The sequence below is a fragment of the Cygnus atratus genome, chromosome Z (genome assembly GCF_013377495.2).
Source record: "Cygnus atratus isolate AKBS03 ecotype Queensland, Australia chromosome Z, CAtr_DNAZoo_HiC_assembly, whole genome shotgun sequence".
Lineage (NCBI taxonomy): Eukaryota > Metazoa > Chordata > Aves > Anseriformes > Anatidae > Cygnus > Cygnus atratus.
Genome location: NC_066396.1, coordinates 37,963,260 through 37,980,864, shown reverse-complemented (window position 1 = coordinate 37,980,864; position 17,605 = coordinate 37,963,260). Strand labels below are relative to the sequence as shown.

General features: G+C 36.7%; 1 protein-coding gene across 1 annotated transcript in view; it reads left to right on the top strand.

Moving 5' to 3' along the window:
• Window positions 1-17,605, top strand: part of RORB (RAR related orphan receptor B) — a 40,919-nt gene that overhangs the window by 16,305 nt on the left and 7,009 nt on the right. Inside the window, exons 6-9 of the mRNA XM_050716402.1 lie at window positions 13,124-13,245; window positions 14,602-14,734; window positions 16,235-16,342; window positions 17,463-17,573. Coding sequence (XP_050572359.1) covers window positions 13,124-13,245; window positions 14,602-14,734; window positions 16,235-16,342; window positions 17,463-17,573 — 474 coding nt within the window. The remainder of the gene's footprint in view (window positions 1-13,123; window positions 13,246-14,601; window positions 14,735-16,234; window positions 16,343-17,462; window positions 17,574-17,605) is intronic.

Genomic DNA, 17,605 nt, shown 5'->3' with positions numbered 1-17,605 from the left:
TAGTCACCATTTTTGTGGAGAAAACAGCTTGGTTAAAGGTTCACTTATGGTCAAACTGAAGCGTGCCCTACATTTGTGTGTATTTAGGTAGTTGATAAGGTGTCAGAGAGTACAAGAGGTCACATAACCAGAGCTCTTGTAATTACAGAAAAAAAAAAAAAAAGTGTTGCTTATGTATATTTGCATGGCATTTCTTCAATGTCAGTTGTATTTAAAGGTACCCAATGTCTTGGACAGATTACAATTCTACAAAAACTGAAGTTAAATAGTAAGTAATGTCTGTAGGCTCAAGCTTCATCTTCTTTATCCCCAGTCCATCCAACACTGCTCTGTTGTCTGTATCTTAGCATGGACAGTAGCTCACTATAGCAGCTGTGTGGTGAAAACTGGAGGAGGCATCACCTCTCCTACTCACCAAATCCCACTTAACACACAGCATTCCTGACCCATTGACTAGAAAACTTCAGTAAAGCAAAACATGCAAAATGTTGTAAAAGCTGGTTCAAGATAGATATGTAAAAGAAAAGCCTCCCTGGTAACGGCAAATAGCACTCTGCATATGTAAGCCTTAATTTAGCTGGTTTCATACATTCTTCTCAGGATCTACAGTACACAACCTTATATACTGTATGATCATTCAATGTTTTCCATTGCTGCAATATCAAACAAGCTGGAGCTTTACATAAAGTTCATTCAGTGTCCCACTTTGAGAGAACACATTCACTTGGAAACATTCTCAACTCCTCTTGTGAGAATGTATTTGAAAACTGGTCCCACACATTTTTCCTTTCAGTATAAATCCTGCCATTAACTTTAGAAGAAATTAGTTTATTCCCCCATGCCTATATTATTCATGAATGTCCTTACCACTGTATGCTGCATATGAAATGTGCAAACCATCATCAGACTGATCTCTTAGAAAGTATGTTGTGCCTTGTTGTTGATGGTTGCAAAAGTACTTTTCCAAAGGTGATAGAAGTTGGTTTTGTTTGGTTTTGTTTCTTTCTTTCTTTATTTTTTGTTGTTGTTAATTCTTTAACTCCCTTATCTGTATCTCCAAGTCTTGCTCTCTGTGCCAAATCAAAAATTAATGGACTGTCTACAGAACATATATTCATCAATTAGATGTTATTTCAAAGGTTATTGTATGGATCAGATGATTCAAAATGCAACAAACTCTCTAAATTAAAGCCCATACCTAAGGTGACATTAACAACAGCTGTGTTGAAGTTCTCTTTTGTCTGTAGCTTCTTTTCAAGCCCATGGACCACTACATAGTAAAACGAAAATGATGGCTGTGTAACTGTAGTCCTGTGTAACGTTTCTTCACCTCTTTTTCTAAGCCATGTTTTAATATCTCTTCTACCAAGGTGGTAGCCAAGTTTTTCAGGGCAGATGTGTGCAGATGTGTACAGCCTTACAGCTGTATTTCAGCAGAGCAATGTTGCCATCTAGTGAGCAATTAAAAATGTGCAGCATGAGCATTTCCATGCAGATACCCTTAGGGCACTATTTCTAACCATCATTACCTATTTAAAGGTAACAATAAGAATAAATTAATATTTCAGTGTTGTGCTCATTTCAGTTAATGTAACAAAGCTTAGAACCCCCTCTTCTGTTAATTTTTAAGGTAATTAAGTAATCTTTTCCCTTTCTTGTACATTAAAGAAGAAAATGGGGAATGGCAAGATTCAAAACTAATTTGACAGCTTAGCTCAGCTAGGAAACATTTCCACTTCATCTAAAATGGACAGAAGAGTGGAGGAATAAATTAGAGTATTATGATGCAGAAACATTCTAGCTGAGCTGATGTTAAAATGAAAATAGTTATATATATATATAATTGCAGATTCTGATTTTTAAACATTTAGAAATAAATTTGGCCAATAAAATTGCCATAAAATTTATCAGAATTGTTGGAAAAATATTTTTGAAAGTCTGTGGTTTTCTCTAGTTTTATCTTTTCCAGATTAGTAATCTTTATTTGTAAATTTACATATTTACAAATGAAAATTTACAGATTGAAACCAGACTAATTACAGATCTACATAAAGGCTTTATTGAATTTGTGTTGCTCATACTGGTAGTTTAAATGATCCAAATGTTCATAAATAAGTGATTATGTTTTTATATTTTACTAAATGCATATTTTAGCACTTACTGACATATGAAGACAGAGAGAACAGAGTTTGTGTTACAACTTTTGATGTAGATTTAGAAAACAAAAACTCACCCTGTGGTTTTCAAGTCACTGAGCATCCACTGAGCCTCACTGTATCTGCAGTGGACTTCAGATCTGTCTCATATCGGTTCTAGAAGTCTTTTTCAGCTGCATTTTATGAAAATTACAGCAGTTTAATAAGCAGGATGCAATGGGCTTTTTTACCTATACCTAGTTCAAATTTATGCAATCAAGCAATTAACCTAAAATTATTTGAAAATGCAATAGATAGACTAAAAGTACATGCTAGAGACAATTTTCCTGTAAATTATAAAGGGTTTGGGTGTTTTGTTTTTTGTTTTTGGATTGTGTGGTGTTTTTTGTTTGTTTGTTTGTTTTGATATTTCTGAAAGTGAAATCCTTTTTCTCTTTCAGAAAAGGAAAGAAATCTCTTCCAGTTAGTTCAATTCATATGTCAAATGCTAGCCAACTAACAAAGCCACATTAATTTTACCAATAATGTCCATTGACAGTGCTCCTAAATGGAGTTTGATTACATTACAGACCATGCACTATAGATGTTGCAGAAAATGGCACTTTAAATATTGCCCATTATGAGGATAATTGTTGCTAGTAGGAATACTCAAGATTTCTGGTTACATATAGTTAAATAATTTCTGGCACATGATGCATATTTTCAATAAATGGAAAATGTCTACTGACTGTGTTTGCAGCACCAAAGACAACGAGGTCCATCTTAATTGCAGCTATGACTATTTGAATAATATAAACCACTGCATTAAGTATTTAAATTGCTAAAATCAATTATATCTTTAGCTAAGATTGAGAATAGGGAATATTTTGTGATGTTTGGTTCTGTTTGACCTGCTTTTCAGACCATTTTACAAATGAATTAAAAATATATTAAACATTATTTAAAACAAATTAATCTATAGCTTACATTCCAAAGCATGATAATATATTTCTTGAAAGTGGGAATATTTCTAATCCATTAAAGCAAGGACATAAAATTCCTCTTTTTCTCAAAAGGTATATTTTCTTACATAAGCAAACTTGACAGAATGTGTTCATTCTATTGAGAATCCAAAAAGCAGTTAGAAAGCAACCATTTGTAGCAGCCAAAATATGTAAAATAATGTATCATGCATCCCATATATTAGCATATATCATGATAATCTTTTCAGAAATAGCCCTGTACAGTGAATGTTATCATATTATAAATCACACAAAAAGATCAATGTAAAGCTAGCGGTATAATAAGTACTGAGGTGTGCTATAGCTGTCAGTCATAGGAATATCTGTTCCGCAGATTCCCTGCTGTACTGTATTATATTGTATTGTGTCACAATGTCAGCAGAAGAAATGGTAACTGGCTTTCCGTAAGAAACCCTCAGAAAAAGAAGGCTGGAACAGAGCATGGAGGGTATGTGGCATGTGATGTATGGTGCCTTGCGAAGTTGTGTCTCACACACAACCTCTGAGGCAGCAAAGACAGCACTGCATATGAGAATCAATGGGGCAAAACAGTGATGAGTTAGGAATCACTGTAGTATGTAGAAGTAGCATGTTATCTCCAAAAGTCCTGTGTGTTGAATTAGTAGTGATAAGTTGCTTACCTCCTCATCTGGACAACCCCTTTATCTCAGTGTCAATGCTGATATTCGTGCATGTTGTTTCTGGACATTTCAGTACTGACAATATGCATACGTACCCTATGCTTTCAAAGAGCTAAATCTGGGGGCCATATTGAATTTCTTTTTCATCACGTACAGCATTGTTTGATTCTTCTCTAACCTTCAGCCACAAGAAAAACAAAGAAAGCTTTGTTTTATTTTGTTGTTGTTGTTGTTGTTTTGTTTCCCAGTACACATGCAACATCTTAAGTGTTACTTTCCATGGCCATAGTTGACTTTTGTACACCACATGCATTCTGTGTGGTAGATTTCATTCACCATATCATGCATTTCACTACTTTCCCTTTTATATCTATGAATAATGTGCATTATGTAGTTTATGATGTTTTTCCCAGCTCTGTTGAGAACTATACCTTTCTTTAGTCCACTCATTTTTGATAGTTCATTTCAAAGAGCAGCACCACTATTTTTGTACAGGAGTGGAAACATATGAGGAAAATGTTGGATTGAAACACACAGTGAGGAACATGCATGTGTTTATTGCAAAATTGCAGTGCAATGAGACTAAAATTCAGACAAATGGTGAGCCTGAGTATCAGAATACAGTTTTTATAGTACGGTAGTCTTTCATGGATGAAAGTTGCATATAAATTGGAGCAGTTAAAGCAAGATATTAAGGCGTGGAACAGTATCTCACGTTCCTTTTTGACTGCATGGATATTTTTTCTCTTAATTGGTGAAATCACTGGGATTGTTTATGATTACCAAATTGTTTCAATTTCTGACTCTACACAGTGACACTACTTTGATCCAATGCAGATGTCACACTACGGGAAAATAGAACTACTGTAGAATGCTTTGTCATTGCTTTTTAAAGCAGTTCTACACCTAAATTGTATAAAATCTTTATAAAAATCTGAATAGAAACCTGTGACAGTGAGAAAAATGTTCAAATGTATTTCTAAACTCTCCCAGCCTTTTGAAGACTTACAGGTCAAAGCCTTACAAGTGTAGTTTAAGAATTTTAATATTCCAAGTGTTGCATGCATATTTCTAGGTTTCATAGTGAACAATGTCCATTCTAACAATGTTTGCCTAATTGTAATAAATGAAACCATATTCTTGCTTTGGAACAGTCTCAACTGTAATATAATTGTGTAATCTGTGCTTGAAGAAGTTAGGAAACAGTTCATCTCAATGAATTTGTGATAATTATATGGTGCCTGTAGAGCCCATGTCCCGTAATCTCTAGCCATTGCCTTGGTTTGTGCTTTTGCTGCCAGCTAAATGATTTCTAATTAGTATAAAATATACGTTTTTGACTAAATTGGCTGAGATCCAGGAAAAGAATTATTAAGTGGAGACCTTTAAGCATTTATAAATCCTCTAGGTTTTAACTCAATTCTGGGTCCATCCTCTAAGTTCCTTTGAATTAGGGCTTTATTCAATTGTATTGTCATTTCTTGTAATTCATTAGCATTTTTTTTCTTTTATGCATTATGATATTGAGAAAGCCAGGGAAGGATAAAAAAAATGAATTTGTTTTTTGGAACCACTTTTCAGAAAAACTGTTTCTGTTTTTCTATTTAAAATAAATAAATAAATAAATAAAGTTAATTTTTTTCAGCCAGTCCATTTGAAAAAACAAATGGGAGGACCCAATATTCATGTTGGACAGCCACTACAGGACATATCTTTTCTTTATTGCCTGAATCACTGCCTCTACTACCGTAGAATTTCTTGAGAATTTCTTGAGGTAATCTATGCAGTGAAACCTGTTCACAAAACTTTACATTTACAGTCATAGTTCCCTTGAATTAGAACACAGAAAAATGTTAATTTGGTATTAGCCTGCCATTAGTTTGAGTATTATAATGGAGATTTTATTTAGAATGTATTGCAGGAGTTTTGATAGTTTTAAGAACTGATATGCATGCTTATAGCAGCCTGCCAAAGCTGTGGTGTTATTGCAGCATTAATTCAAAGTGGATCCCTGTGAGAGCTCAACTTAGGATATAAGCCGAGATGAGCTCTTAGCTATTCAACTGGATCCTAAGGGTAAGTGGCAAATTAAAAATTCATTATTCATTTTAATTGAGGATGATTATCAGTGTTTTAGGAGGCACACTTCAAAGTTCTTCAGTTCCCAGTGCAAAAGAAGGGAATGCTGAGAAAACCTAGGATTTCTCATGAGAAAAGACAGACAAATGAAAGAACTAAAGAGCCTGTAGGAAACAGACACTGCTGAATCCTATGGATAATTTCCACTTAGGCCGAATTCACAGCTGATGAATATTGTGTGCAATCTTTGGAGTTATTAGACCTATAACCACCAGCACTGAACTTGACTCCAAGCTGGAGTTTTTCCTAGGCACTGCAGCTGAATATCTCCAGATACTGCAAGGAAATTTCTGAAAAAGACAGGACTGATTCATCAGCTGATGAAAGACCCCTGCAGGTCTGCACTAGGCTGATGTATATTATCTAGGTTGCAACGTTCTGTTTTCTGTATGTAGTTCAGATTTAAACAGCTCCTAACCCACTGTTGCAATGCATGTTTGAGCTGTCACAACTTTTGGAGAGTACCTTTTGTGAGGTGTCTACTGAAACCTAAAACAAGAAATGTGGGAAGGAAGGAAGGAAGGAAGGAGAGAAAGAGAGAGAGAGAGAGAGAGAGAGAGAGGGAGAGAAAGAAAGAAAGAAAGAAAGAAAGAAAGAAAGAAAGAAAGAAAGAAAGAAAGAAAGAAAGAAAGAAAGAAAGATCCTAGCAGAGTAGCCAAAACTAGAAATAGAATAGTTCATTTGCTACATCATTCTAGAAGTTGCGACCTGTAGTCCCAAAGTTATGCTTGAGAGGTGTATAGCCTGTATACTGTTTCTCTTTCCTTGCATATACTTTTGGCCTGTTTTGCTGGCAGAATAGGGTTGTGCAGTCTTCCTGTCTGTCTAGTATTTCTGTCACCCAATACTTCTTTAACTTTCTCACGCCCAATAAATACTTCTTTAACTACTGTTCATCCTCAACAAAGGCAATCAGTGGTCTCAGAAATTTACACTCCCACAAGTTTTTGTAAAAGAGGTTACTCAGAAGTTGACAAAGACACACCTTCTTAGGGAAGGAGAAAAGCCATGGCCAGGCCTGTGTCCACCCCAGAAGGTGGTGGCCTGCTGGCCAGTCAGCTTGTGTAGACAGGCGCCATGTACACACTTGAGGCCTCTAACCCAACTGAACACAGGGGGGAGGGCAAGCAACGTGTCCATAAGAAACTAGGATGAATTTACTGCACTAATGATGCTGCAGCTTATTGCACTAGGCCAGCCTTGCAGAATCAAATATTTTTCTTGTCCCTGTAGTTTTAGGTAGGCTAGACCAAATTTAAAAGCTGTTTCTTTTGCTAGAGCAACATTGATCTCTCGTGGTCTTCCTCCTCCTTATCTTGGCTATGTCCTATATACCACATTTCACTGCTGAGATGCTGCTTTTCTCTAATAGCTTCATTTAATGCTTTTAGTGCCAGTGAGACCCGTCATTATGCTCCGGGACAGTTCCCATCAATATTTGCACATGGCCTCTTTCAGGTATCGGCTTTAACAGGCTAATTTGCTGGCACCGAGCTGCCAACCCAGGAGCATGTTCTGTAGATTTTTATTCTGTCACCAGTCTCCCCTGCATATTGTACAGCCTTTGTTTTACTCTTAGTATATGTATACATCTTTATTTCATGCTTTTGTTGCTCCATCAAGTCATAAGCTTTGAGGCCATCTTGTCTGATCAGTTATATTTCACAGACCATAGAATTACATGTATACACAAAGTATTTCTTTCAAGAAATCCACAACTGTTTTCTGAATTAGAACAAATCTTTTTTGACAGATAATATTTCAGCTTCCTGATGTATGATTTTCAGCTTCTTCTGAGCATCTTCTTCTACATATTTTACTTTCTTTTACAATGCTGTATTGCAAAATCCCAATTAAATCCTTGTCCACCATCATTTCTGTGTCTCACTGAGTGCTGCTGATTTCTCCTACACACTGGATTACAGTATTGTTCAAGTTATTGCTTCCTGGTCTTTCTTTCTTAAATTGCTTCTTCTGATTTAAGTTTCATTTTCTGTTACTTTTTTCCCCATCTATCTTACCATAATCTTTGGCAAGGCTTTCAGGAACTAGCTTTGGCATTGGAGGCATGTAATAAAGGTACGACATGCGGCAGGGCTGTTAAAAAGCACAGGCTGCTGTTGTCAAGGTCTTGTCACATGAGGAGAATCTGAGAAACAAAAGTTTTGATGCCTTCTCCACAGTGTGGGCCTGTCTCTCAGTGAATGCCTGTATCTACACATCCACCCACCCTCCTGCCTGCCCAGCACCTTTCAGCGCCACATCAGCATTGCCATAGGGGAGCACCTCCACAGCTTTCCCAAGCCCTGCAGATCACCCTGTCCTGGCCTCTTCCACAATTCTTCTGAAGCTGCCCCAAATCACTTCCTGCCCACTTGACTGTTTGGGGAAGAACACAGTTTTGCTATCTTTCTCATTAATCAGCAGGTTTTAGAGAACATTTGAAACATCTCAAGCATGTTTTCCCTCTTCTGCAGTGCTTTTGTCAGGGCATGGTTGGGATCTGGTGGACATGTCTCCTCTCTGAGGGTTTGAGCTGTATGCTGAAACTAAGTTCTTGTCTCTCCAGTTATGTTGGAGATTTCTGTGAAAGCAGGACATATTAAATTTCTTGTTCTTATCTGTTCTGAGAAACCAGTCCTGCTGGCAGACATTTCTATAATCCAGAGGATGAATCTATAAAATCAGCTTTCTTTAAAGATCATAGATCTTGTAAGATACCACTTGTAATATTTATCTTTTTTTTTTTTTTTTTTAGTTTAGTTTAGTACAGGTGTTTACCACACAGACTGCTTTGGTGTGATTTAATATTAAATCTTTGGAAATTAAGAGTCATTATGAACCAAAAATGTCTTTTTTTTTTTTTTTCAGAATGAAAAAGAACAAATGAGACTTAACAACTAATATAGCGGGTATTTATAGAAAACTAGTCAGGCATATATGGGACAGAAATGAAATATAATTGATCATTCCAAGATATATCTTGCCTGAATATTTCTGATTTTTCAAGACCTCATATTGGTGACAACTATTAGCTGTTTACTTGATCGACTATGTTGTTTCTAGCTTACATGTCTGGAAGCAAATACTTCTTACTAGAGACTTTTTGTAATGAAACACAGTATTTTCACAAAAACAGACTGTTTTCTATGGAAAAAAAAAAAGTCAAAGTAACAATACTAAAAATTCTTCAAATTTATAACTAAAATACCTAATGGAAATGCTTCCAGCATATGCTGGAAATACATTATTTTCTGTGGTCCATGTTTCCCAGCCAGAGTCAGTCTGCCAGGATGTGCTGTGGCTCTCAGACCCCTAAAGGGTGTCATGCAGTATCAAGTGATCATGTTGCATAATAGGAGATATAACCCTAATATAATAAACCCAATATGCAGACAAAAGGGGAGAAATAAAACACCTAATGTACATCTGTGTTTACATATTATGGCAATAAGCTTCAATAATCATGCAGTTTACAGCTGTAGTTAATGTTGATGGTATACTGTCATGCAGGCTTAGTAATTCCTTTTGGCTGAAGTTATTAATTTTCACTCAACACTTGCAGAAGGTGTTCCTTGCAAAAGAAAATGCTTCAAACTTTGATCCTCACACATAAAGAATCAACATCATCTCTTTTGTTGTCTTGTCATAAAGTAAATGTTGCAAACCTGATGTAATCTATGTAAAATGGAGACTGACAACATTTTGAAGGGGAATACAGTTCACATTGAGGTCACAAGAATTGTGCTGTCTTTCATAGTCCTTGCAACACAACCAAAAAGGATTCCTAGTTATAGTTGTATCTGTGCAGCTTCCTGGTGTGAGGGGACCCTCGACAGCTCTGCCTTAAGATGGCAGACAACAAAATGAAATGAAAATGAAAATAATGAAATTGACTTAAGTCAAGACCTGTTGCATGGAGAAACTGTGGTGGAAACTTCTAGTCTGGAGAACAGGAGGGATATAACTGTTGAGTATTCCCCCAGAAGGGTACCTCCATGGGGCTGAGGCCATGGCCTCTGTATTAAGGCAACAGCTCTCTGTAGTAAGCTGCTTTCCTTCCTCATTGTTCCATTCTTTGAATGAACTCAGTTGCCAACAATACTTGAGAGCGGCTAGGTCTCCTCCCAGAAATGTGGCATATTTTGGATTTAGCACAGTACCTGTGCCATACATCAGGACAGGTTTACATTAGATGTCAGTACATTATTCCCAATGACTTAAGGTCTTCTTTCTGCATGGGATTTGCAGAGATATGTGCTGATTACAACTACATAGGTGAAAAGAACTCAGATCTGAAAATGGCATGGGAAAAAAAAAAAAAAAAAAAAAAAAAAGGCTATGCTCTTTGAAATCCCTTTGAGAGTAATATTCTTTGCTCTGCCTGCATTGCATCTTCTGTTGCTGAACCCTCTGAGAAGCCAAGATAAGCTTATAATTCTTTTGGTTTTTTGCACCGTGTCAGCACTGCACACCCCATGTATGCTATATCTGCATAAGGCACCCCCCAGGGACTCCAGCACTGAGTGTAAGCAAGCAGCCTCCTCTGCTGCTTACACAAAATAAGCAGTCCCCTCCTCCCCTGAGACCCAGCATACCCTTTCTATCATGCACTCAGCCTTGCCTAGCCTGCAGCTCAAGAGTTTCAAGTCTTTCTTGCACCTGGTTCCTCTTCGGATGTCAGGATTTGGAGCTGCTGCTTGCTGCAATTGCCCTAGGCCTTCACACATCTACATGTTTTTTTATTGTCAGTTCAACATAAGTACATAAGGAAAAAATGTATAGAACTAAAACACAGGATGCCATCCCTACAAAACCTTGAAGGTTCATGAATTGCTACTCAGCTCTTTGATCCTAAGGTAAATATGTAAATGGTAGGAAAAAGAGTGAGGCTGGGAGTCTTTGCAGTGATGTAGAACTGGTGATTAAATACATTTCCGGGTCAGTGAAATGAAAGGATCTCATCTTCAGATTGTTCACATCAGACCAACAAGTAGGCCAGCCTTATCTGATTCAAAATCTGGCTATGCAGTAATATTAAAGCATTTGATATATTTATTGCAAGTATTTTCTTTTGTTGAGAACATGAATAGTTCCAGCCTAGTGTAACAAATGCTGAGGCTAGGGGAGATGAGCTAGAAAACACAAGAAACAGAAAGAGCACCCAGTGATTATAGAGAGCAAAATCGTTCACCATTCAGACTGGGAACGTGTAATACAAGTTTAAACTATATTTTTTTCACTGGTGTTTTAGATACAAGGTTTAAATGTTCTAACCATACTTCAGTTCCTTCTGGTTAAATACTTTCAGGAACATAAGATACAAAATCTATACCCTGAGCTAAACTTCTACAGTCATATTTACTCTAGTTTATGATGTTTCCAGAAAGCTGATTTTTTTAAAAATATACAGTAAACCGAAAAATATGGGGGGTAAAAATCTGAAATATAGTGTTTATAAAACAGGTTTTTTTTAATTATTATTTAATTTTTTCTGACAAGTCCATTTATCTGGAAGGTTTTTACTACAAAATACAACATTGACTTACCACCATGGGGTAAGACTTGTATGCTTCCATGGAAGAATGATAGATTCCTGTACTTACTAATATATACTTTTAGTTATCTTTACACTAGTCAGTTCTTCCACCAGGAAACCTAGAGGCAGCATTGATCTGTTAAATGATACCCATAAAGATTCAATAGAGAAAATACTCTTTTTTGTACAAAAACCTGGAACACTTTTGTGTTTTCTTCGGCACCCTTCCACTAACTCTCAGCTTATTAACTGTGACAGTAGTACAGAAAAATCTCCTTTAATTCATATTCCTATAACAGTGATTGCAGACTGCACATATATGTTTACATTCATTTTTCGGCTTTCCTTCTTGACGGTGTTTTTAAATTCAGATAACATTTGGCCAAAGTAACAGTCTTATTCTGGGACTCCAAAACAACAGATCCACCCACTGTAAGAAACTGTTGAGGATGTGGATGAGTAAATGATGACATTCCTAGTTCTTTTTATTTCCCATGCTCAGGTTCTGCTAATACCCTGTCAATGTCCTCTCCTTTTTTGATGAATATGTTTTCTGATAAGTGCAGGTTCTGAAGTGAGTATTTCAGATCAGTTTTTTTGTCCACCTTTTACTTTGCTGAAACAGCATTTAGCTTAAACAATGTCTTCAGGATGAGGCACTGAGCTACATTAGCTATACAGGTCTCAAAGCTGCAAGATAAGAAATCATCACATTTCTAGATCATGCTTTATCGAGACATTTCAAGTTCCAGTGCTAATGAATTCATGTTGGATTTTTTTGGGGGAAAATCGTTTTAATCCATTCAAGTGGTTTAAAGGACAAAGGTCTGGTTTCAAATACTTCCCTGAGAAGTTTACTGTTAATTTTATGGGGTTCTCAGGCCAGCAATGAATGCTTCCCCTTGCATCCTGCACTCCATGCTATGCAGTAATGTCTAAAGCTGTGATTTCAGAATAACTTTAATGTAACTTAATCATGTGCTGTTACAGAGTGTGAGAGCAATTCCCCAGCCTCTCTTCTCCTAAAATTTAGGCTGCTCATTGCAGCTTTCACACCCTGCTAGCACCAGTCTCCATGTTCATGTCCATCATGCTAATTCAGAAATCGATTCAGCTAAAACCTAACTGGAGAAAAATGAGACAATTTTCCTGTTTCTCTGATGTAGGTAATCCCCAAGTAATGCAAACGCCCATGTCAGGACTGAGTAGCCAGGTGTGGGCAGCTGTGCAGGCTTGAGGTAAACAGAAGTGATCAGCAAACCAGAGCCTCCAAACAACATTTATTTGAACACATTAATAATAATAATCATCATCATCATCATCATCATCATCTTACAGAATTAAAGAATTAAAATAATTTCATAAGATCCATTGTTATTTTCATATATACATCCAAAAGCATCCTTTATTTACGAAGCATCCTTTGGTTTTGGATTGAATACTGAAATATTTCACAAAAGACATCTTCAGAAATATTTTAAAAGAGAGTGAGAGAAAGGTATCATTGGAAAGAAAAGATTTTTATTTTTTATTTTTTTTGAAAATCTGCATTTTCCAACAACCTTAATATTTTCAACATTTTGCTATTGCAATTCACTGTTCACCAGAATGTTTCATGTGAACTATTTTTTATTCTCCTCTTCTCAGATCGAATTGCACAGAATATCATTAAATCTCATTTGGAGACTTGCCAATATACAATGGAGGAACTACACCAGCTAGCATGGCAGACCCACACGTATGAAGAAATTAAGGTTTATCAGAGCAAGGTACAACCTTGTAATATGCTTTTTCTTCTGTTCCCTATGAATTGAAATTGTTAATATGAAATGTTAATGTAATTGTTAGCGTAACATATTTGCCAAAGAAGAGCTGATGAGTTTCTTACAGGTGAAAATAGGTTTTTAAATATCTTTGAGGAGTCTGGTGAGTAAAAGCAGAGTGACATTTCTTAAATAGAAGGAGTAGCTTACCAGCAGGTTGGGATAATTTTTAAGTCAAAGCTCAGACATGGTCACAGAATCCAGATTTCTATACATTGTTTATTACAACATATTTAATCATTATGCAGAAATTCAGTTGAACATCATGTGATCAGGATTGGACTCTCTCTATTTTAAGAGTTTTCAGAAAATAAGACAACCTAACTTGTTTCCTTATCATTTTGAAAGCTGTTAGAAGCAGAGCCCTTTTTTATCTGAATAATAAATATTTTCACTGTGAGCAAACTAAATATCTGTCACTTATAGATAACAAATGATGATGAATTGAAAATACTCTTTAAAGTGAAGTTGTTCAAAAGTGGCTGGAAAAATGGTCTCTTTACATGTTTGTTGTTTTTTCTCTTCTGCCTCTGTGATTCTCAGATCATGTTCAGAATATTTCTTACTGGCACCTCTTCAGATATAGCCCAGTCAACAGAAGTCAAGCTGTGCTCTTTGTGCCTCTTGTGCCTGCATCACTAGCAATGTTTCTGCAATGAGATATCAATTGGCAGATTGACTGATCATCCAAGAGCCCAAAGAGACTCCTTCTTATTCTAGGAAAGCCATGGGTCTAAGAAGAAATAACAAGCAGAAAAACACACTAACTTGCACAGTTATTGTATGCAACCCAAGAACATTGGTTTGCATTTGCACAACTTGCATGCACAAGGAAAGTAGTTATCAAGGAGACAAAAATCTCAAGTAGTCAGTATTCAGACTGCAATGATACTTTAATGATTTATTTTTTAAGTTTCAAACTAGAAAAAATATTCTGTCAGACGACTGAATAGCACTACACCACTTCCTCCCTTGGAATATCCTGGGTTATTTACATTGTTGGTGCCACCGACTGTCTCTCCTGCACAAAAATCAACATTAAAATCATATTTTAATATTGGCCAATGCATTATCCCCCTCTGAAGAAGCAAAGAGAGAGTTCAGACTACTTGGGCAACCAACTTGTGAAAACAACATTCTGATAAAAAGTGTTAGGCACCTTGAAAGGCAGAGATGCCACTAGCTCTGACTGGGGAGGCAGTCTTAGGACTGTGCTTTCTTGCAAGGCCACTAGAAGTCCTCTATGCACTGATAAAGCCACTTACTTATTGGTTTGCTTTTCCATGTGTGTTTTCCTGGAAGACCAGAGAAGCTCTGTGGCAACAGTGTGCCATTCAGATCACACACGCTATCCAGTACGTTGTGGAGTTTGCGAAGCGGATAACAGGTTTCATGGAGCTCTGCCAGAATGACCAAATTCTTCTCCTTAAGTCAGGTGGGTAAATACCAAAGGCTTGAGACTGGTTTAACTCCCAGTACATTAGAAATGTACTCTACTGTCTTGTTCTGTACGTCGTTTTAATTTTGACGGAACCTTACTTTTCAGTCTATTTCATTAGCTGCATTAACACTTCTGTAGTCTTCCCCACTGATCACGTTACTGTCTTCTGATCCCCTTCCCTCTACTGTCAGTTGTGGTTATTAAATATACACACACACATTGTCATTGCAGCAACTGCAGTCTCCAACCTGACATATAATGGAAGGACCCTGTGAATTGAGCTGGTCGAGTCAGTCATCTGCCACCCCATAAAATCTCCACTTGTCATTAGTGAATGCCTCTGTGGTCATTTCTAATCTTTTTAATGAGACTACAGAGATACTCTCCAGCCAGTGCACAGGAGGGAAAATCCCTCTTGGCGCCAGTTGGTTTTGGGCTAAATGAGAGCGGATTATGGTGGCATGCTCTGGCCACGCTCCCTGTGCATGTCTGGGTGTTCATGTGTGTACATAAGGGCAAGGTAGAAGGAAAGGGACAGGTCCCTTCCCTGACATGGGACGTGGTAATTTCTGTTCTCCTTAAGAATCATGACAAGTTTTGTTCTGACCATACAACAGCAATGCTAAACTCAGGAGGACAAAATGGCGTGACGAAGCGAGGTGTGAGGCAGCTCGTTAAAGCATAAGAAGTGCTTCCTTTTTCAAGAGAGAGCTGTTCACTTCATCTGAAAGTCGATGTGTTTAGTGCTGTCTGTGGTCAGTGTGGGACTTGGCCAAGGTGGTGGGCAGAAGTGCAAAAGGGAAGGGAGGCAGAGCAGGTCCCTGGAAAAAGAGAGACATATAACAACAATTTTTTATTATTTTTTTTTAAGTTCACACTAACTTTGAAACATCTGCAAATGTCAGTGCATCCCATGTAATTTCTTTCATTTGACAGACAAAACTAGCAACGCAATTGCACCTTAAGCAAAAGATATAGTTGCACTTGACTGTACTGTTAGACAACTCTGTTTAGCTTCAGCATGTATAAATACAACAGGTTTTACTTTCTGTTTTGCTGTTAATGCTGAGCAGAAGGAGTTAGAAAATCTGGACATTTTATTCTAAAACATGTTTGTAAAAGAATCCTCAGACTCAGAGTTTCTCTTACAGGAAATTTGGATTTAGTGAGAGGGTGCTTAAAATTATTATTCCATTCATTTTTCCAGGTCTAAATTCAGATTAAGCCCATGTTACCAATTTGCTGCAAGAAGAAAATAAGCCTAAAGAAAATATGGTGAGGCTGGACCAGAAATTACCCATTTTCTATAATCAAATCAGACAGAACTATTGTTTCCCATATTCAGAGAGATATCGTCTAGGTGACTCCAAAGATTTTCTGTGCCTGTTGATGTTTCTAATGATTGATATCTTCCTAAATCTTTTCTTGAAATTTCCTGTATTTTGATGTTTTACAGTAATATGTGGTACTTTTCTTCCTTTTTGTGTCCTGTAGGCTGCTTGGAAGTTGTTTTGGTGAGAATGTGCCGTGCCTTCAACCCACTCAACAATACTGTTTTGTTTGAGGGAAAGTATGGAGGGATGCAAATGTTTAAAGCCTTGGGTATGTTGATCTTCTTTTCAACCAATTACATTGAGCCAAATAATGGCAGATTTATCTTTCTGAAAGTACTGACACACACTGAAAACCTTAGTAATGTTGAACCTAGAACGTTCAAATCTCTACAATCGAACTGAAAATGTGACACTAGCTGCCAGCAGTAGTGGGTGTTTTTCTCTAAAGGAAAGGAGCACTATGAGGGTTTTATCAGACAGAGCTTTTACTCTGCCATCTGAAGCTTTGATAAAGCATGAGTTCATGGTGGAAGCTAAGTGGTTTAACATCACAGGTCAGTTATGCTTGACATATCAAATCACTCCCACTAATTGTGTCCTGCAGAAGGCCACTTTATTACACCAAGGAGGGGACTAAAATGATGAACTACAATAAAATATACAAAGGGGCTTGCCTAAAATACTGTATTGCTGAAAACGTTTAAGCTTACTTAGATTCGTATGTGAAAGCAATTGCTTCATTTCTTGACATGATATTAAATGCTACCTAAAACATTAATAGCTAAATGGGTGTCCTTTGTCAGTCAATGACAGTGATACATTATTAGCAAATTTAAAATGACACAAACAGAACCAGATTCAAGGAGAGTAATTTATATCAAAAATTTACTGTATAGGTAAATTTTTTTCTTGCATATGAATAAATATAACACTTCCTTGCATGAATAAACATTTATGTGTGTGTTAATGTGCACTGTCTGATGTATTTTAGTCCTTACAATGTTTTCACAGATTTTCAAAAATATTTGTACTGTTAATTGATAAATGATATGAGTGAAAGTTATTTAGGACAGGTCATTCATCCCCATTAGCTTTTATGTCTGATTAGAAATAAAATTTCTTTCCATGCTGGGAATAGAAAACACCTTTTCAAGATCTCTGTATGCTGTTCATCTGTCATACCCCTAATTCTTGATAATTTTTGTGCTTCTTTGGGTGATTAAGTGATACATGAAGTAGCTGATTTTCAGAGCAGGTAGAATTTTAATAGCTGATGAAAGGTAGTTGTTTTAGAAGTGCAGACATTTGCTGTTTTTTTTTTTTAACATGAAAATGAAAAAGATAAACTAATAAATTTCTAATTTGATGTTGTCCTTTGTGGTCTGTAGGTTCTGATGATCTGGTGAATGAAGCATTTGACTTTGCAAAGAATTTATGTTCCTTACAGCTGACTGAGGAGGAGATTGCCTTGTTTTCATCTGCAGTTCTGATATCACCAGGTATTTATTTAATCCAAATGCCAGAATGAATC